The sequence below is a fragment of the Dermochelys coriacea genome, chromosome 8 (genome assembly GCF_009764565.3).
Source record: "Dermochelys coriacea isolate rDerCor1 chromosome 8, rDerCor1.pri.v4, whole genome shotgun sequence".
Taxonomy (NCBI): Eukaryota; Metazoa; Chordata; order Testudines; family Dermochelyidae; genus Dermochelys; species Dermochelys coriacea.
This window is the reverse complement of record NC_050075.1, coordinates 100,672,388-100,695,042: the sequence shown is the minus strand read 5'-3', so window position 1 is coordinate 100,695,042 and position 22,655 is coordinate 100,672,388. Positions and strand designations below refer to the sequence as shown.

Here is a 22,655-nt window from a genome sequence, read left to right as displayed (position 1 = left end):
CACCCACATTATGTCTCTGATACTGTGTGGAAAGCTTATTTATCTTTACATGCCCTTTAATTAATTACTCTGGGTAGTCACCATACTAAGTCCATCTTAAATCTTTGGAGTCAAGTTTTCAAAGTGAACTTCAATCAAGCACAATTCAATGCGTGCAAAACCATAAACATGCAATTTTTCAGATCCAACATCTTGTGTGGACAAACCTCAGATTGGCACACAAACCTCAGACACTCATGCAAATCAAGTAGGTGGTCCTCTACTCGAATTGTGTGTGAAAAATCAACTTCCCATGTGCCAAAACAGACATGGAAAACAGCATGCCAAAGCTTGGGCGTGCAACCCATAACTGCAAATTTCAGTGGCCAAGACTTGACTATGGACCCTTTTGACTATTGGGCTCTGAATTTTATTTACAAATAAAAACAAACATGAAAACTATTTTTAAAATCATAACGAAGTATTCAAGTTTTATCACCCCCAAGTGACCCAGACTACTACTCTGCACCAATTCCAGTATAATGGATAAATAGTTATCACTGAACAAAAAAACTGCCATTGATTCAGCTATTGGGAACTAAATCCAAATTGTATAAATCTGCATTTAATAACCAACATTCTTTATAATGACAGGTTTCAGAGTAGCAGCCGTGTTAGTCTGTATTCGCAAAAAGAAAAGGAGTACTTGTGGCACCTTAGATACGACAAATTTATTAGAGCATAAGCTTTCGTGACTACAGCTCACTTCATTCGGATGCATTTGGTCACGAAAGCTTATGCTCTAATAATTTGTTATTCTTTATAATGGATCATTGTGGTTATTAAAACAAAAAAACCAAAAACACACTTATGTTCATGAACAGCCCATAATTTCTCAAATACCTTGCCTGTTTAAATCAAATGCCAAAAGGTTCAAGAACATATTATAATCGAATGACCTTCAAAAAGTTTTAAAAAGCCAAAACTTGGTTACTTATTCCTAACAAGGAAACCTTAAATAAAAAAACCCAAAAAACCCACCTTCCACAAACAGCTGCAATCAGTAAGACCTTATGGTCTGCCCTACACTTACTATGCACTGAATGGAATTTTTTTAAAATGTAATTTAATAAAGGAAAGACAGACATGTTCCAAAGATAAACTTTACTACAACTTTCAATTTGGGGTGAATTTTTTTTTTTTTTTTTTTTTTTTTTTTTTTAAAAGAACTGAACAAAGTACTTTAACATGGAAACTCTGAGTCAGACTTACCGGCACAAAGACCGCTGCTATCATTAAAGAAAGATCCAGAGGCGCGTGGTGTACAAATCCAATATGCACAGCACAGCTGAAGTGGAAAAAGCTCTTTAACAGGCAAAGTCCTGTTTGCCCCCTATCCCTATACCTGGAAGAAGTTTCAGTTTCTATTTTTAAGATATGGTAAAGCCTGTTAAAACTAGTCCCATATATATCGAGCACTTACCACTGCCTAATCTCAGAAGCAGCACATCCTGAAGTCTCCTGTTCAAGTCTCTGAGCTCTTTCATTTCTGACACTAATGCCCCATACTCCTTTAGCTTTTTTGCCTGCTGCACAAGCTGCCTCCGTGTTCTCTCAAGTTCTTGCTGAATGTGTCTCATTTCTTCTTGCTGCTGTTGATAACTCCTCAGCAATTCTTCATAAAGAACACGAGGAATTACAGCATCGTCCATGTTGTTAATGCCTTCCGAAGTCTCCATAAAGATTTCCTCAGGGCTCGAACTACTACTAAGACTCATCCCATTTTGCTTTTCTAGGCGAGCAACAACTGCTTCGATGCTTTTGTGTGTACCTTCACTTTGTTTCCTCCCATCTTGTCTCTGTGTGTTACAATAATACAGAAAATTAGCACAGCAGGAATACAATACATAACATGAACTAAAACTCCAGCCTTCAGGACAATTAAGCCTGTTTTCCAAAAAAGTGAAACAAGGTCCACCTTACAAAAAAAAAATGTTGCTCCTAAAGGATGCCTGTGAACAGTCTTACCATAACTGAATTATATGTGTATTAATATGCAAACTTGAGGAACTGCCGGAGGACTTTCTTGGTTGCATTTGCCCAAATTGTGTGTGCAAGTGGCATGTACTTTAGGCAGAACTTTCAGTTAAAAAAAAAAAAAAAAAAGGACCTGGGCTTCTCCCTTTTGAAAGTCCAGCCCTTCATGTTTAGCATATACCATGTTTATATTTCCTTTTCTGATTGTCTTAAAGGGAAAAAAGGCATCAATTATGTATTTTGTATGTTATCCATAATTGCAGGGTACTTTAAAAAAAATGACTGAAGTACTGTCTATATTTTTTTCACCAGTATAAATAAGAGCAGTTTAACTGAATTAAAGAGAGAAAACTGCTTGATAGAAGCACACCATTTGAAGCCATTTCATGAACTGAAGATTTGTGCTTTCAATCACCACGCAAACTTCCACTAACTATTCCCACCCCCATGCGCACGTGCGCACGTACACACACACACACACACACACACACACACACACCCCTTCTCATGAAACTAGATGAGTTATACTATTTGCAAGCACTGGAAAGGGAATTAGAATAATAAATGAGAAAATATACAATCTAGTCCTATCCCCCAGATCAAGAGATTCTTTATATATTAGTATTGCATTGCAGATGTTTCATTTTCAGTGAACTTCTAGCAGCAATTTACCTTTGCTCTTTCACACAGTAGTCCAAATCCTATTAATAAATGCATACTCCTTTGTAAAGGGTCTGGGTGATGGCATTACCACGTATCAGTATAGACAAAAAAAGTCACCAGGTTTTTCAACTGGCCAAATTTAGAAAGAGTATTTGAATTCCCAAGTAACTGACAGGAAAGCAAACCTAGCTCATGGATTAAACACAAGAAACTGATGCTATCAATTCCCATACCAGGTCCAGGAGTAATGTGGCAGAAAATGAGATTATTCAATGTTATTCCTGCACCATACATGCTCTAAAAAATGCCATCCCTCCATAAATAAATTTACTAGTATAATTCCTGCAGCTAGACAACACATGAAGCCACAAAGCAATATTCCCCTCCCCCAGGTTGGCAGACTTTTAAAGGAGAAATTACTTGAAAACAAAAACAAAAAAGTTACAGTTTTTGACATCTCGACCTGAAGGGACCACTGACCTCTATATCAGAGAGATTCAATCTTGTTTAATTTTTCTTCCCACCCAAATCTTTAGTTGGGACTTTCATAGCACCCTGTTCTATTCAAGAAAAGCTGAGTACAACAGGTTAAAAAGTGCTAACCAAGAACAGCTGCTTAATCATATAACTGGGGCAGCCTGAGCCGAAGTTAAACAACATTGTTCCAAAAATCTCTTAACAGCAATTAAGTTATGAAAACTGTACAAATAAAAATAATTCTCAACTGCACGTGAACTGAATTTCTGAAAAGCTGGTCTGTAAAGCAATTCAGAATTCTCACCCACAGCCCCTGCCCGCTAACTTGACCCAATTACATCAATACAATGTTTTAAGGGGATGGAAAGCCAGCCTGGAATTCTTAAGCTATGACATGTGTGCATATGCCCCAAGCACTTTCACACACACAAACACCCAAAAAAACAAAAACAAACAAAAAAAAAAACAAAAAAACTTCAATACCTTACTGTGTCTAAGCTCCACATCTTCTTCCCCATAATCTGTAACCTCCCCAGTTTCTTCTACGTGATTGAGAGAGAGTTTGGGGATTTTAATTTTCTTCTGCATCACACTGTTTTCAAGGTCAGTTTTGTCTTCTAAAATGTATATTAAAAATAAAAATGTTGTTACATTAATCAAAGTCTTCTTACTTCCAAATATTGCATGATTTAGGCAAGACCAGTTAAAAAAAAATTCCCATGCTTTATTCCCCTCAATATTCAATGGATCAAATTAATCCAGTTTAACTCCTCTGACACCCATTAATCACAATGGTGCTATACCAGGAACAACTTGACCACATGTGATTGTGCATATTAAAAAAAGGCAAGTTAAATTTATGGGATAGCGATCAAATGCATTAATATATAGCCATTAGTACTAAGATACGAGGTAGAAACCATTTGATGCTGTAAAAAATTCAACTCCCTAAGAACTACTTGTATTTCTTTAAATTATATCATCAACAAGATCATATATCATTCATAAACTGCTACTGAGAGTTCACATTCTGTTTAGTCTAAAGTAAGTGTGAGTTTTGTAGTTTAATTGTAGGCCTAATTCAGCATTTGTCAACAGCACAAATCTAGCATGTCATCCAGCACAAATGGCAGATTCTCCAATACTCAGGAGAAGACCAGGGCTGGAAAAACAGCAGATCAGATTTGAGAGGCACTTGCAGAGAGCTGTGTGCAGAACCTGTACAGTGACCACTGACACCACCTCTATTTCTAGTTTATAGTACTAATCCTTTGCTGTGAGAGAAAAAACCCAGACAATAAAAATGTATTTAGTCCTGAGACTCAGAGAGTAGCCTACATAACAGTGATTCTACTGTTAGAATATTTTTCAAATTTGAAGTATTCTACAGAAGCTCCTAAAATACGTACTCTACTTGGTTATTCTTTGGGACATCTAGAGCCAAACCCTAGTCTTTCAAAAAGTGCCGGGGGAATCTTTAAAATTCTTGCGGAACAGACAAAGTCTGTTTGTCCTGAACATAAGGTCAGTTATGGAAAGGGGATAACTTGAGATTGTAAAGTCTTATGTTATATTTGTACATTGGAAGATTATGAAGAAGACGACAACAATTTGAGTCCTCTTATCCACCTTCAAACTGTAATCCATGAAGTGTTCATGAATATCTTTGAAAAATGCCAATGTGGATACCAGTTGTGCGCTTAGTCACAGACTTCCACTTTTTCAAAATTAGCATCTCTCCACAGGACCGCCAATGGTTAGCTCTGCCAGTGCAGAAAAGGGAAACAAAGGTAAATCACAGTTTAATGAGGAGCAAGGCATTCATTAGAACCAGATTACACAGAGGAAGGCAATTTATTTTGCTGCAGATAGAAAAGGATTTCTTGTAGGCAAATGGTGGTATTATAGCCCAAGGCTGTGTAAAGTAAAGAAGATGTAACTTCAAACAAACGACAACCTGAAATGAAATTCAGATGGTAGCAATAGACACTAAGACAGACGCAAGAAGAATGTAGGCCTTATTTACATCTCTCTCCATTCCCCAGTGCATTTTGAATGCTTATGCCATTTTAACAAAATGGCAGTCTAACTGCTAGGTTTGGAAAAATCATGTCTGGAAACCATACAGAAGTAAGAGTGAAGTGGTCCATCCATGTTGTCAGAGAGCAGGACAGGAAAATTAGATAGGCTTCTAGAAGACTGAAGGGGAAAAAAAAAAAAAGATTTAGAGGTGATAAGGAGAGAGGTAGGAGTACTGATTATCTTCTTACAAGCAATTATCAAAAATTAAAACTTAATGATTAAAAATAATCCAGTGTTGGTGAAAGGCACTAGTTGTAAAGCTCTTGTGCAAAGAAGTGCTATATTTGCATAGTACAGGTATTGCACAGGCAAGCTGCAGAGCAAGTTCTTCTACACTGCCTTGCAAATAGGTTTCAAACTAACCTGGAAAAGATCCCTTTTCTAGAGTTGGAAAATGGAAAGCAGTCTCCATGGACCAATCAGATTCTTGGCCTAGGAACAAGACTGATACAACCCATTCACTTTGCATAGGTTACTAAAGCCATCAGATGTAATTTTCAAGACACTACCAAACTGAACCACATGCGAACTAGGAACAATGAGGTAAAATCCTTAGTCTGTTATTAGTTACTGTTTTTCACTGTCAATATGGCTCCTTTCAAATTCTGCAATTTGGTTTTCCCCCTTTTTGATTTTGGTGCTTATCTTGTGAAATTTACTGGAAACTGGACAGGTAGATTGAAGAAAACTCACATTCTCCTACACCAAACTTTTAGAAATTATGGGAGGAAAAAATGAATGTATAAGTTAAAGTCACAGTTAGGACATTTTAATTTATTCAGCTAGCCAGCTCTCTTATGTTCCACTGACTTCGCAGCAACGGAACATACAATACCCTCTTATGGATGGTTTGTTCTTCTAGGTCTATTTATGCTTAATACAATTTACCCAGTGTTTTAGATTTAAACAAGCTTTTTGTTTATTAAACAAACTTGGTGTTTTCCACACTCTTTTCTTACACGTTAATTGTGGCTACTGAAAGAAAGTCTCATGCTAAATTCTAGGATACTGCAGGAGTACTGGTTCTCATGGTGTGCAGACATGCATTTGGAACAGTTCCCTTTAAGACTCTAGTTTCACAACTCCTGCTATTTGTTAGGATTCCCTTGGAGGCCTCTTTCCACTTGGCTTCCTAAGAACTTAGTTCAACTCCAGCCTTTGTCACTCAGGTATCTTTATTTGGCACATGCAAGTGCTACGCTGAATAGCTCAGATGTGGGAGGGAGGGCGGGTGGGGGGATGAATGCAGACTGCAGTGATGTGCTAGGTTAACAGGGACAGGTGCAGGAGAGGAGTCTGGTATAGAAGAGAATTTGCATCGTTTTGTGCCCCCAAGGAAATGTAGAATATAAACCAAAATGGCTGGACAAGAACAAACTCAATGGCCCAAGACTTGCATAAGATATTAAGGAGTACTTTTTGTGAATACAGACTAACATGGCTGCTACTCTGAAACCTGTCATAAGATATTAGCAGCCCTGGGACAGTTATGGCTTGAAGATTTGATTTGTAACAACAATGTGGCCCACATGCCTAAAATTGGTCTACAACCATTTAAACTCTGTGCTGCATGTTAAGAATTTCACCGTACCCTTAGGTGCTTACGGTTATATTTTCAATTAGTTATTTCTATTAAATCCTGCTCCCATATACAGAATAAACCCTTCACCAATGTGGCCACATAAGGACATGAGGAAGAGAACCATCACTAAATGGGCAGATGTAGCCGAGTGAATTGGTTCAGGATGAGCCACAAGCCTGCACAGTCCTGTGGGTTTTGGCCCTGTAAAAACAGGTATTCTGGGCAAGTAGTTCCCGGAGGGATCAGGTGAGAACTACTTGGCTGGTCATGTGACTAAGGGAAGCCTATGACTCAATAGAGAGACACTCAAAAAGCTAGAAAGGCTGTGGCAGTTGCTCCATGAAGAGGTGAGACCTGGAAAGTAGCTCTCTGACAAGGAAGGTGGGGAAGCCTAAGTACAGAAGGGGCCATAGAGGAGACCAGGCAAGAATGTACAAAGTGGCTCTGGGAAATAGTTTTGAATTGACATCTGGCTGACCAGCCATGGTGCTACAGTCCCAGGACTGGAGACATACAGTAGAGGATGGACATGGTCACCTTTAGAGCCCAGGAGGGCTGGAAAGACAACTGGACTGAGGAAAGGCTAAGGAATTGAGTAGCAGCCGTGTTAGTCTGTATTCGCAAGAAAGAAAAGAGGTACTTGTGGCACCTTGGAGACTAACAAATTTATTTGAGCATAAGCTTTGGTCAGCTACAGCTCACTTCATTGGATGCATTCGGTGGAAAATACAGTGGGGAGATTTATATACACACACAGAGAACAGGAAATAATGGGTTTTATCCACCAAATGCATCCGATGAAGTGAGCTGTAGCTCACGAAAGCTTATGCTCTAATAAATTTGTTAGTCTCTAAGGTGCCACAAGTACTCCTTTTCTTTTTGCGAATACAGACTAATAGGGCTGCTACTATGAAACCTGTAAGGAGAGTGATCACTTAAGATGAGCTATTACCAGCAGGAAGGAGGGGGGGAAGGAGGAAAACCTTTTGTGATGATAATCAAGGTGGGCCATTTCCAGCAGTTCACAAGAAAGTCTGAGGAACAGTGGGGGGTGGGATTAGGGGGAGAAATAACATGGGGAAATAGTTTTACTTTGTGTAATGACTCATCCATTCCCAGTCTCTATTCAAGCCTAAGTTAATTGTATCCAGTTTGCAAATTAATTCCAATTCAGCAGTCTCTCCTTGGAGTCTGTTTTTGAAGCTTTTTTGTTGAAGGATAGCCACCCTCAGGTCTGTAATAAAGTGACCAGAGAGATTGAAGTGTTCTCCAACTGGTTTTTGAATGTTATAATTCTTGACGTCTGATTTGTGTCCATTTATTCTTTTACGCAGAGACTGTCCAGTTTGGCCAATGTACATGGCAGAGGGGCATTGCTGGCACATGATGGCATATATCACATTGGTAGATGCGCAGGTGAACGAGCCTCTGATAGTGTGGCTGATGTGATTAGGCCCTATGATGGTGTCCCCTGAATAGATATGTGGACAGAGTTGGCAATGGGCTTTGTTGCAAGGATAGGTTCCTGGGTTAGTGGTTGTGTGTGTGGTGTGTGGTTGCTGGTGAGTATTTGCTTCAGATTGGGGGGCTGTCTGTAAGCAAGGACTGGCCTGTCTCCCAAGATCTGTGAGAGTGATGGGTCGTCCTTCAGGATAGGTTGTAGATCCTTGATGATCCTTCAACAAAAAAACTTCAAAAACAGACTCCAATAAGAGCCTGCTGAATTGGAATAAATTTGCAAACTGGATACAATTAACTTGGGCTTGAATAGAGACTGGGAGTGGATGAGTCATTACAAAAATAAAACTATTTCCCCATCTTATTTCTCCCCCCTACCCAACCCCCCACTGTTCCTCAGACTTTCTTGTTAACTGCTGGAAATGGCCCACCTTGATTATTGCCACAAAAGGTTTTCCTCCTTCCCTCCCTCCTTCCTGCTGGTAATAGCTCATGTTAAGTGATCACTCTCCTTACAGTAAAAAGAAAAAAGAGTACTTGTGGCACCTTAGAGACTAACAAATTTATTAGAGCATAAGCTTTCGTGAGCTATAGCTCACTTCATCGAAATGCATCCGATGAAGTGAGCTGTACTCACAAAAGCTTATGCTCTAATAAATTTGTTAGTCTCTAAGGTGCCACAAGTACTCTTTTTCTTTTTGCGAATACAGACTAACACGGCTGCTACTCTGAAACCTCTCCTTACAGTGTGTATGATAAAACCCATTGTTTCCTGTTCTCTGTGTGTGTATATAAATCTGTATATACTGTATTTTCCACCAAATGCATCCAATGAAGTGAGCTGTAGCTCACGAAAGCTTATGCTCAAATAAATTTGTTAGTCTCTAAGGTGCCACAAGTACTCTCTTTCTTTTGCGAATACAGACTAACACGGCTGCTACTCTGAAACCTCTCCTTACAGTGTGTATGATAAAACCCATTGTTTCCTGTTCTCTGTGTGTGTATATAAATCTGTATATACTGTATTTTCCACCAAATGCATCCAATGAAGTGAGCTGTAGCTCACGAAAGCTTATGCTCAAATAAATTTGTTAGTCTCTAAGGTGCCACAAGTACTCTCTTTCTTTTTGCGAATACAGACTAACACGGCTGCTACTCTGAAACCTCTCCTTACAGTGTGTATGATAAAACCCATTGTTTCCTGTTCTCTGTGTGTGTATATAAATCTGTATATACTGTATTTTCCACCAAATGCATCCGATGAAGTGAGCTGTAGCTCACGAAAGCTTATGCTCAAATAAATTTGTTAGTCTCTAAAGTGCCACAAGTCCTCCTTTTCTTTCAGAGGAGGGCTAGCAAAGGACTGCTGGGGCTGGAAGTAGAGATCAAAAGCACAGTGGCCTACAAGCCTGTGGAAGTCCACTGAGGCATACATGACCAGATGGCAGAGAGATAATCTGCTTGGTTACAACAGAATGGTTATGTGAAAGCTCTAAGACTGAAAGGGGTATTCCATAGTCACAAACTGGAAACCCAAATGTCTCCTTAAAACATTCCTTGCATTCTAACCTAGAAACTGGAACTTGAATCTTGGTCAGACCTGAATAAACTGGATGTTTTAAAATAAAGTTCAAATGCAGTCTTTTCGCCTCTGTAGTAAAAGATGGAAAACTGCAGAGAAATAGTTCTGCACTCCAAGTGAATGAGAAATGGTAGATCCAAGATTGGTCTAAGTACAAGCTTGGCAGTGCTGTGCATCTTATAATACCAACAGAAAAGTGATAATTTAAGTCCATGTTTTCCCCCTTTCCCCAAATTTTTAGTAAATTTCAATCTTTGTGGATGATGATGTACTAACAGAAAAACTTAAAATCTCTTCAGCCACAGATCAGATACACAATGGCAACATGGGTGCACATTTCCCTGCACTGTCATGCTGATCTGCTTCATTCCTAACCTGGACGAATCTTTTCTGTGGTGAGGAGACATTTATCTCTGCATTTACTTAAACCAGTGATTCTCAACTTGCGGATTGCATGCGGCCCAATTAGCACACATCTGTGGCCCAGCTCAGCTGTGTGCTAAAGGCCACCAGCATGCCGGGGTCACCGAGGTCCAGGCTGCCCGGCAGGGTCAGGGCTGCCAGCCAGCACCACAGGTTCGGGAGCCCGGAGCTGCTGGCTAGCCCTGCGGCTGTGAAGTCCAGGGCAGCCCCGGGGAGGGGTCTGAGGCAGCTGCCCAGGCCCACGAGCTGCAGGGTCTGGGGCAGCTGCGTGGTGGCGGTCTGGGGATGGAGCAGTCGGCTGGCCCTGCACAGCGGGAGTCCATGGCTCTGGCCAGCCCCGCAAGCTCCAGGGTCTAGGCAGCTGACCGGCCTCACGTCCTCCGGAGCAGCCGTGTGGCAGGGGTCCAAGGTGGCCAGCCAGCAGGGTTGGGGCTGCTCTGCTTATGCGTCCCACAATGTATAATAAGTTGAGAACCAGTGATTTAAGCTTTGGCACTAACTAGCCCTCTTGTTTGAAGTGATAATTGCTATTTATGGGGGAGCACTATTATTTAAGCTACCCAAGGGCATACCTATGCCTGATAATACAAATAGACTACATGATCCCTTGCCTCCCACACCCTCCTTTGCAAATGTATTTCAGACATGACAACAAGGAAAGTTGTAGGTGAAAGGATGGGACTACTTAGACTGTAAGTTATTCGGAGAAGAGACCATCTTTTTGTTTTGTGTGTACAAAGTGCCTCGCACTGTGGGGCCTTGATTCATGACTGAGGGCTGTTACGTGCTACCACAATACAAATATCACTATGACACAGAAAGACTAAAACAGCAAGATTGAGTAAAGAAGTTAGACTGGTTTATTTGAAGATGGAAAACATCATTACAGATGACTATCAATTAGTTTCTTGTACACCTCAGGAAAAAGGGGGTCTGTGATGGGGTGCTCACCCCACATTAGCCTTGACAGGATTTATTAGCCTATTTCTCAACCTGCTGTAACCAACAGGCCATAGCTGAAAGGAACTGGGTGGCTAAGCAATCCCTTGACTAAGGGAGGGAGCCCAGCTGGGGAGGAACCAGCTGGGCTGGATTTATAAACACATGAAATTAGCTGAAGAGGGGCTGCTGGGAATGTCTGAAGTTACTCTCTGGCAGAAGTGTTTGGAGGCACAGGGTCAGGTAGCCCATAGTTACTCCCTGGATGCGGGGGAGTTAGGAGGCTGGCAACCCAGAGAGGAGGGAGCACCAGATGGTAAGGAAAAAGGGCTCAGGGAAAGGCAGCAAGGTTCTAAAAGGGAACAGTTCTTGACTGCTGACTAGTGGGTCCCTGAGCTGGAACTTGGGGTCCTCAGACAGGCACTGAGGAGTGGCACATGGGGGGCAGGGAAAGGGAGGTCTACCTGAGGTTGCTAGGGAGAAAGCTTGGTGATCTAGAAGGGGAGAACCACACTGTGACCTGGTCAGGCAGCTCTGTGACCAAGAGGCAGCAGCAGCTCATGGAGTGAGAGAGGTGCTGCAGACTGGCAGAGAGAGATGGAGTGCAACTGTGGGAAGGGGAGCTGACCCGGCGAGTTATTCTCCAAAGTGACTAGAAGAGGCACCATCATAGGGCTGACTGGAGCATCCATCACAGGATTTTAGAAGAGATTTAAGAAAAGGTAGTGGTCTTGCAGTGCAAGTATTGGAGTAGGAAGAAACATTCTGGGAGAAGCAATCTTCATGCTAATAGGGCATGAAGGCTGGCATTCCTACTGGGGAAGAGAATGTGCGGGGTAACTCCGCAAGAGACAAGGTTGGACAAACTGGCGGGGGGAAATCGTGAAGATCTTTAAACAAAAAGAAAAGGAGTACTTGTGGCACCTTAGAGACTAACAAATTTATTTGAGCATAAGCTTTCGTGAGTTACAGCTCACTTCATCGGATGCATTCAGTGGAAATAAAGTGGGGAGATTATATACACACACAGAGAACATGAAACTATGGGTTTTATCATACACACTGTAAAGAGAGTGATCACTTAAGATGAGCCATCACCAGCGGGGGGGGGGGGGGGGAGGGAGGAAAACCTTTCATGGTGACAAGCAAGGTGGGCAATTTCCAGCAGTTAACAAGAATGTCTGAGGAACAGTGGGCTGTGGGGGGGAGAAATAACATGGGGAAATAGTTTTGTGTAATGACCCATCCACTCCCAGTCTCTATTCAAGCCTAAGTTAATTGTATCCAGTTTGCAAATTAATTCCAATTCAGCAGTCTCTCGCTGGAGTCTGGTTTTGAAGTTTTTTTTGTTGAAGAATAGCCACTCTCAGGTCTGTAATCGAGTGACCAGAGAGATTGAAGTGTTCTCCAACTGGTTTTTGAACGTTATAATTCTTGACGTCTGATTTGTGTCCATTAATTCTTTTACGTAGAGACTGTCCAGTTTGATCAAAGTACATGGTAGAGGGGCATTGCTGGCACATGATGGCATATATCACATTGGTAGATGTGCAGGGGAACTAGCCTCTGACACTGTGGCTGATGCAATTAGGCCCTATGATGGTGTCCCCAGATAGATACGTGGGCAGAGTTGGCAACAGGCTTTGTTGCAAGGATAGGTTCCTGGCTTCGTGGTTCTGTTGTGTGTGTGTGTGTGTGTGTGTGGGTTTGTGTGTGGTTGCTGGTGAGTATTTGCTTCAGGTTGGGGGGCTGTCTGTAAGCAAGGACTGGCCTGTCTCCCAAGGTTTGTGAGAGTGATGGATCATCCTTCAGGATAGGTTGTAGATCCTTGATGATGCATTGGAGAGGTTTTAGTTGGGGGCTGAAGGTGATGGCTAGTGGCGTTCTGTTATTTTCTTTGTTGGGCCTGTCCTGTAGTAGGTGACTTCTGGGTACTCTTCTGGCTCTGTCAATCTGTTTCTTCACTTCAGCAGGTGGGTATTGTAGTTGTAAGAATGTATGATAGAGATCTTGTAGGTGTTTGTCTCTGCCTGAGGAGTTGGAGCAAATGCGGTTATATCGTAGAGCTTGGTTGTAGACAATGGATCGTGTGGTGTGATCTGGATGAAAGCTAGAGGCATGTAGGTAGGAATAGCGGTCAGTAGGTTTCTGATATAGGGTGGTGTTTATGTGACCATCGCTTATTAGCACCGTAGTGTCCAGGAAGTGGATCTCTTTTGTGGACTGGTCCAGGCTGAGGTTGATGGTGGGAACTTTGTGACTTTGTCCTCACCCATAACTATTTCACATTTGGGGACAATGTATACCCCATGTACATTGGTCAAACTGGACAGTCTCTACGTAAAATAATAAATGGACACAAATCAGACGTCGAGAATTATAACATTCAAAAACCAGTCGGAGAACACTTCAATCTCTCCGGTCACTCGATTACAGACCTCAGAGTGGCTATTCTTCAACAAAAAAAGCTTCAAAAACAGGACTCCAGCAAGCGACTGCTGAATTGGAATTAATTTGCAAACTGGATACAATTAACTTAGGCTTGAATAGAGACTGGGAGTGGATGAGTCATTACACAAAGTAAAACTATTTCCCCATGTTATTTCTCCCCCCCCACCCCACTCCCCACTGTTCCTCAGATATTCTTGTTAACTGCTGGAAATGGCCCATCTTGCTCGTCAGCATGAAAGGTTTTCCACCCCCCCCCCCTGCTGGTGATGGCTCATCTTAAGTGATCACTCTCCTTACAGTGTGTATGATAGAACCCATTGTTTCATGTTCTCTGTGTGTGTGTATATAAATCTCCGCACTGTATTTTCCACCGAATGCATCCGATGAAGAAAGCTGTAGCTCACGAAAGCTTATGGTCAAATAAATTTGTTAGTCTCTAAGGTGCCACAAGTACTCCTTTTCTTTTTGCGAATACAGACTAACACGGCTGCTACTCTGAAACCTGTCATTAAAGAAAACAAAAGGTTTGAACCTGATGCAGTCAAGAAGGGGAAGCCAAAAGCTGAATTCAACAAGGGGTAGGGATGGCCAGATTACAGGCAATGTATATAATCTTAATGGCTGTGTTTTGTACTGACTAGAGAGGGGACTTGGTTGGAAGGTCAGAGAGAAGATGACAGGAGACAATAAGGGCCTGGAGAACAGTTTTAGCTTGGTGGACAGAAAGATAAGGCTAGATATTGGAAATGCTATAGAGATATTAGGATTCAGAAGTCTGAATGTCAAGGGCAATAGACAGGACAGAGTCTAAGATGACCAGGTTTTGGGCCTCAAGGACAGGGAGGATGGTAGGTCTCCAATCCCCCCCACACCCAAAAATGACAGAAAATGGGGGGAGTTGACATAATTTTGGAGAGACTATTGGGGCCATCATAAATTTAAATGGTTAGAGAGACATACAAGGAGGTGATGATGGACAAGCAGTTTGAAAGACAGGTTTGGATGGAACAAAACAGATTAGGAGCGGAAAGATAGATGCATGAGTTGGCAGTTGAAGTCCTGTGAGTGGATGAGGTTTGCCAAAAAGTAGACATTAAAGAGAGTCCTATGAGACCTATAGAGAAAGGGGAGAGGAGGATGACACCCTGGAGGAATGGCAGAAGAATAGAAGGAGAACTAGGAAAGCACAGCGTCATGAAATCCAAGGGAGAACAACATCAGGCAAGAGTATGACCAACAATGTCAAAAGCAGCAGAAAGGTCACAAAGGATGGAGTACACATGCTGGGAATTGGCCTGGAGAAGACTGACAGACCTTAGCTGAAAGAGTTTCAATGGAGTGGAAAGAACAGAAGCCAGATTGGAAAGGACTCCGAGTGGAATTGCGAGAGAAAACTAGATACAGTGGTTGTAGTCTGCCTGCTCGATAGGCTTGGAGATGAAGGGGAAAAAGGAAGATAGGCAGGAAGATGGAGTCAACTTATTGAGGATGGAGATCAAGGCATGCTTGTTTCATAGAAAAAAGGAGTTGGAGGACAGAAGTTAAGGAGGAGGGAGAAATCCTGTATTAGCATAGGAATGGATTAGATAAATGAAGTCTCTTCCTTCTCTAATTTCTGTGTCTGAAATCCTACATCAAGGTTGGCTCTCCTTTAGTAACTTTAATAATAAAATATACTGAGAGTATGGGTGTGAACTGCTCCCACTAAACACCAAAATTCTCCAACTTCAGTGAGAACAGGGGCAGGTCTCAAGAGTCAGACTCAAGTTTGAATGCACAAGATTTTGTTAGTGAATCACAAGCTTTGATATTTCTTGATTTGGATAATGATCTACAGCAGAAATCATATTAACATGCATACTACAGTGTTGTCAGGTTTGAGACAACTGACTTGAAGTATTTTGCTACATATCACAATTTTGTGAGCCTTTGTTTACCAGTACTCTGTAGTGGCACCTTTGGAGCTATCCTGGTTGATGAAATAAATCACTTTGGTGCAATAAAACTAATACATATATAAAAATGTAGGTAGATGTTTTCTGATTTTCCATTAATAAAAGTGTTAGTTAAAAAGTCATGCCCACAAGTCTGACAATAATTGCCAAAAAGCAAACATGGCTCAAAACTAAAAAAGTCAAACTGGTATAAATAATATTAATCTACAGATTTGTGTTTGAATTATCTTTAATTCTTGAACAGCCTAACCCTGCCTTCCGTTTAATTTTACAGTTAAATTATAATAGTGTTCTTGTCTGTCATAAAACTGATTAAGCTCCAGCATCAAGTAGGGAAAACAGCACACTGGAAAGCAGGAATCACTGTCTATATTAAGCATAGTAGAGTTTTAGTTCTGGCTCCTACATTTATTCATTAGTTAATGTTGAGTAATTTACCCTCTCTGTCTTAATGTCCCCCATCTATGTTTGCATACCTCACCGGGGTGGTGTGGAGGTTAGTTAGTTAATGCTTGTACAGTGCTCTGAACATGTAAACCACTAAGGTTTATAATTATGGAGAAACTCCTTTAATCCTTACTGAAACCCAATGCAGTATTTTTAGAAAGTTAGAATTTTTTAAACATTGAAAACAAGTAGCACATTTTAAAAGAAGTCTCATCCTGTATATTTCACTTGTATATCCACCTATACAACACCTCATTTGAAACCTCAGACCATAAGAACTACTAGGTAGGAAACCAACTCAAACTTTGCTATGGTTTTGCTGGCTGCCTGCCTGCCTTGCTAGAACACTTCTGAAGGGGCTCTAATGACCACAAGACCACAAAGCAGTGAAAATGCTGCATTTCAGCTGCACCAGAGGGTTAGGACCTCGACCACCACACCCACAAAGGGAATCTCCCAAGTCACCTACCCATCATAGAGACCCCCAAGGCAAGAGGAGAATGGACTTGAGGAGTAGCCAGCAGATTTACACACTGTGGGAGCCCATATAGAAATGTAGTAACAGTGCTAATATTTGATTCATAATACATTAACAACATTTTAAAAGAAAATAGTTTGGCCACTATCTTTTCTTAAATACTTCAGTGGCACTAAGGTAACAATATGGAGAAATGTCTTTAAAAATTAAGAGGAAAGTGTTTTTCAGTTGCTTTAGGATAACAAAAATATCTTCAACTTCCATTTATTTATTTTTGCTCCCATAAAATTGGTAGACGCTTTTAATTGTTAAATGCTGTAATTAATTATACGCACAGTCTTATTAAACCCTCAAAGTAAGTAATTTTAATGGAAATGTCACTACGATTTCAAGCACAACTCCATATGGCAGGAGAGAAACAAGTATCACTCAGTGTTACTGAAAGTGACCTGTACTTATTTTTTTTAAACATTGAAATTAGCTTTTGAAAGTTAATATTGGGGCAGGGCTGGGGGAAAATCAACTGTGATGCCACATTCTAATCAGTGAGCAAATCAGAGTATGGGGCGAAGGAACACTCACACCAATGAGTGTGACATTGCAGTACTATATAAGCCTGTGTAGGGATTCATATCCAATATACCCACTTAACAGCGAGAGTAAGGGGAAAGGTTTATAAACAGCGTGTGTTTGGGATACCTTTACATTATGCCAACCCTTACGATGTACGAACAGTGCACATAGAAGAAATGCACTGAGTAACAACAGAATCACAACAATGCAAGTAGGAGCTTCAAGCCAACTTTGTATACACCACTTCCCTGACCAACACTCTGCATTCTGGGTGCACCTCAGCATCTAGCCTTATATATTTTCCATCACTGTAGTCCTTGTGCAAATATTTTCCTTCCAATTAACTGCTGCCCTCAGATTTCCTCACTTGTATGTCCAAAACGAACAAGTATCTCAATTCCTCAACCCTTTTCCATCCTGCTCCCACTCAGAACTCCAAGTGTCATGCTGTGACAACATGAATGGAAGTTTTAAATGCCCCTGAAACACAGCAAAACATTTCATCACGAGATTTAAAGGCTTCCTTAAAAGTTATCTAAAATGAGTTGAACTTGACAGGTCTATCTTAGTATGGGGCAGAGCTTAAGCCATCCCCAATGGGCAAGGACAAATGTGTGGAAACAAAGATTGATGAGATTAGAGTATGTAGAACCACAGTTTGGATAGGGGATAAGAATCTGAGGTAGCTGTGTTTGTTGTGGTCCTGTGGCTGGGAAATTTTGAGGACAGTAGCCAGAATACCGAGATATTTATTGTGCCAAGGAAAGTATGTTTCCAACTAGAAGATATTCCCTTTTAACTGGATGAGAATAGCCTGAGGGAATAAACTGTGAGATCTCTGCTTCTGAATTCTTTTTCTTTTAGCCGAGTATATGGCTACCATTTAATAAGCAGGAAGGACCCTCAATTTAATTATCTAAGGGCCAATGAAATTATCTGGTATAGGATGTATGTAACAAATGGCAGAATTTGTCTACAAATATTTTGGATGTTTGTGAAGAATCTATGAACTATGGATGGCTACTGCAGCAAAAAAAGGCTAAAAAGACTAATTTGAGAAAGAGGTCAAAAAGAAAAGTCAGGTAGTGGATCATTATATAAAGTGGCACCAACCCTTCCTAAAAAGTAAAGTACAAGATGTCACTGTTGCCTAAAATTCTTGCAATTTCAATTAGATACATATTAACCTCCCATTTCAAAGTGCAGTGCAGCGTTCCTATATGCTGTTGAATGACAACCACTTTTCATTCTAGTGGTGAATGAAATAATTCTTCTAGTTTACTTAACTGCAATTGCCTGTGAACTTTAATTCTTGAGATTGTCAAAACTTCTGCTTTAAGCGGCTTTCCAATGCTCAGTTTTCTCTACATTTCTTCTTTGGATCTGAAACTCTGTCCTTGGCCTCAATTCATGTACAACTTTTTCAAAAAGTTTAAGGAAAATCTCTTTGTTTAATTACTTAAGTGTTTAAAAGATGACTTAGTATTTCCCTGCCCTCCATGAAAGGCTATAACAATTGCGATCCTTTTGAGCATGCTCAGAACATTTCCTCTTTTTTTTTTTTTTTTAAAGCAGAGCCCAATTTTGACAAAACATTTTTGATAGCTGTACCCTTTGTGTAGCAACAGCACTGCCCCTTCCAGTATACTGTTGCCCAGCATGGCCTCACCGGTCTAAGGACTGTTGCTGGAATACTTAAGAAGGGAGATTATAAGCATAGGAATGAAATGGTGTGGGTTATGGGCCTGAACATATAGTCATTCCTATGGGGAGTCCCACTGAAGTCACAAGCCTCTTATTTATGCACCTAAATAAGGACTTGGGGCCAACATTTGAAAATGATTGACTAAAGCTTTATTAGGAACACAGAAAAGGAAAAACTTGTTTCAAATGTTTCAAAAATCAAATATTTAATTGTCATTCTTAATGCACATGTGCATGGGCAATTTATTTTCTCCATTCCCACGCTCTCCTTTAACAAAAATTAAAAAAGGCAAGGAAACAAATGCCAAGTTTCTCAGAATATCATTAAATCACCATTGCACAGACAGGGTTTGATAGTGCAAGCGCAAATGCACAAGCATGACTTTACTCACTTGAATAGTCCTGTTAATTCAGTGTATGCAAATTAGCGCCACTAAAATTGTGGAAGATGTTCTCTGAACACGCTCAGAAGTGAGCACATATTTAAAAAACAAACAAACCTATGTTTAAAATGTAACATATGAACGATGGTCCTGATCATGCAGTTTGATCCAGATGGGAGGATCCATGCACCTATGCAGAACCCCACTGAATCCCCAGGTGCTCTGCCCGGTGCAGGCCCATCTGCTTGGATCTGACTGAAGGATCAAGGCCAATGTATGTATTTTATTTATACATATATGCCTGTTAGAATGACACTAACTTTACATACAACAGTTAACTGACTAGTTAGAGAGCTCTGGAAACCTTGGGGCAAGTAGGGGGGGAATGGGGCAATCTACATAAATCTGAGGTTTCAAAGTAGCAGCCGTGTTAGTCTGTATTCGCAAAAAGAAAAGGAGTACTTGTGGCACCTTGGAGACTAACAAATTTATTAGAGCATAAGCTTTCGTGAGCTACAGCTCACTTCATCGGATGCATTTGGTGGAAAAAACAGAGGAGAGATTTATATACACACAGACAGAGAACATGAAACAATGGGTTTATCATACACACTGTAAGGAGAGTGATCACTTAAGATAAGCCATCACCAGCAGCAGGGGGGGGAAGGAGGAAAACCTTTCATGGTGACAAGCAGGTAGGCTAATTCCAGCAGTTAACAAGAATATCAGAGGAACAGTGGGGGGTGGGGTGGGAGGGAGAAATACCATGGGGAAATAGTTTTACTTTGTGTAATGACTCATCCATTCCCAGTCTCTATTCAAGCCTAAGTTAATTGTATCCAGTTTGCAAATTAATTCCAATTCAGCAGTCTCTCATTGGAGTCTGTTTTTGAAGCTTTTTTTGTTGAAGTATAGCCACTCTTAGGTCTGTGATCGAGTGACCAGAGAGATTGAAGTGTTCTCCAACTGGTTTCTGAATGTTATAATTCTTGACGTCTGTTTTGTGTCCATTCATTCTTTTACGTAGAGACTGTCCAGTTTGGCCAATGTACATGGCAGAGGGGCATTGCTGGCACATGATGGCATATATCACATTGGTAGATGCGCAGGTGAACGAGCCTCTGATAGTGTGGCTGATGTGATTAGGCCCTATGATGGTATCCCCTGAATAGATATGTGGACACAGTTGGCAACGGGCTTTGTTGCAAGGATAGGTTCCTGGGTTAGTGGTTGTGTTGTGTGGTGTGTGGTTGCTGGTGAGTATTTGCTTCAGATTGGGGGGCTGTCTGTAAGCAAGGACTGGTCTGTCTCCCAAGATCTGTGAGAGCGATGGGTCGTCCTTCAGGATAGGTTGTAGATCCTTGATGATGCGTTGGAGAGGTTTTAGTTGGGGGCTGAAGGTGATGGCTAGTGGCGTTCTGTTGTTGTCTTTGTTGGGCCTGTCCTGTAGTAGGTGACTTCTGGGTACTCTTCTGGCTCTGTCAATCTGTTTCTTCACTTCAGCAGGTGGGTATTGTAGTTGTAGGAATGCATGATAGAGATCTTGTAGGTGTTTGTCTCTGTCTGAGGGGTTGGAGCAAATGCGGTTATATCGTAGCGCTTGGCTGTAGACAATGGATCGAGTGGTATGATCTGGATGAAAGCTAGAGGCATGTAGGTAGGAATAGTGGTCAGTAGGTTTCCGATATAGGGTGGTGTTTATGTGACCATCGCTTATTAGCACCGTAGTGTCCAGGAAGTGGATCTCTTGTGTTGGCAGCTCTCCAACACCACTTTCTACAAGCCATTACCCTCTGATCCCAGTGAGAGTTAACAAAAGAAACTACAGCATTTGCTCAAGAAACTCCCTGAAAAAGCACAAGAACAAATCCGCACAGACACACCCCTGGAGCCCCGACTTGGGGTATTCTATCTGCTACCCAAGATCCATAAACCTGGAAATCCTGGACGCCCCATCATCTCAGGCATTGGCACCCTGACAGCAGGATTGTCTGGCTATGTAGACTCCCTCCTCAGGCCCTTCGTTACCAGCACTCCCAGCTATCTTCGAGACACCACCGATTTCCTGAGGAAACTACAGTCCATTGGTGATCTTCCTAAATACACCATCCTAGCCACTACGGATGTAGAAGCCTCTACACCAACATTCCACACAAAGATGGACTACAAGCCATCAGGAACAGTATCCCTGATAATGTCACGGCTAACCTGGTGGCTGAACTTTGTGACTTTGTCCTGACCCATAACTATTTCACATTTGGTGACAATGTATACCTTCAAATCAGCGGCACTGCGATGGGTACCCGCATGGCCCCACAGTATGCCAACATTTTTATGGCTGACTTAGAACAACGCTTCCTCAGCTCTCGTTCCCTAATGCCCCTACTCTACTTGCGCTACATTGATGACATCTTCATCATCTGGACCCATGGAAAAGAAGCTCTTGAGGAATTCCACCATGATTTCAACAATTTCCATCCCACCATCAACCTCAGCCTGGACCAGTCCACACAAGAGATCCACTTCCTGGACACTACGGTGCTAATAAGCGATGGTCACATAAACACCACCCTATATCGGAAACCTACTGACCGCTATTCCTACCTACATGCCTCTAGCTTTCATCCAGATCATACCACTCGATCCATTGTCTACAGCCAAGCGCTACGATATAACCGCATTTGCTCCAACCCCTCAGACAGAGACAAACACCTACAAGATCTCTATCATGCATTCCTACAACTACAATACCCACCTGCTGAAGTGAAGAAACAGATTGACAGAGCCAGAAGAGTACCCAGAAGTCACCTACTACAGGACAGGCCCAACAAAGACAACAACAGAACGCCACTAGCCATCACCTTCAGCCCCCAACTAAAACCTCTCCAACGCATCATCAAGGATCTACAACCTATCCTGAAGGACGAGCCATCGCTCTCTCAGATCTTGGGAGACAGACCAGTCCTTGCTTACAGACAGCCCCCCAATCTGAAGCAAATACTCCCCAGCAACCACACACCACACAACACAACCACTAACCCAGGAACCTATCCTTGCAACAAAGCCCGTTGCCAACTCTGTCCACATATCTATTCAGGGGATACCATCATAGGGCCTAATCACATCAGCCACACTATCAGAGGCTCGTTCACCTGCGCATCTACCAATGTGATATATGCCGTCATGTGCCAGCAATGCCCCTCTGCCATGTACATTGGCCAAACTGGACAGTCTCTACGTAAAAGAATGAATGGACACAAATCAGACGTCAAGAATTATAACATTCAAAAACCAGATAAACCCATTGTTTCATGTTCTCTGTGTGTGTGTATATAAATCTCTCCTCTGTTTTTTCCACCAAATGCATCCGATGAAGTGAGCTGTAGCTCACGAAAGCTTATGCTCTAATAAATTTGTTAGTCTCTAAGGTGCCACAAGTACT

The 22,655-nt window shown here is 41.5% G+C and overlaps 1 protein-coding gene across 5 annotated transcripts in view; it reads right to left on the bottom strand.

Annotated features, from left to right (window-relative positions):
- The window catches only part of LOC119859961 (AGBL carboxypeptidase 4), a 1,439,111-nt gene that overhangs the window by 509,516 nt on the left and 906,940 nt on the right, over positions 1 to 22,655 (bottom strand). For 3 of the 5 annotated variants that reach the window (XR_005294397.2, XM_043520131.1, XM_038412899.2), the window contains 2 exons: positions 3,640 to 3,773; positions 1,463 to 1,838 (listed from right to left, as the gene is read on the bottom strand). The exons of 1 other annotated variant lie outside the window; for it this stretch is intronic. Coding sequence is in view for 3 of the 4 variants with exons in the window: in XM_043520131.1 (XP_043376066.1) it covers positions 1,463 to 1,838; positions 3,640 to 3,773 (510 nt within the window). In the remaining variant the exon portion in view is untranslated. The remainder of the gene's footprint in view (positions 1 to 1,462; positions 1,839 to 3,639; positions 3,774 to 22,655) is intronic. One more of the 5 variants, XM_038412900.2, reaches the window with a different exon arrangement.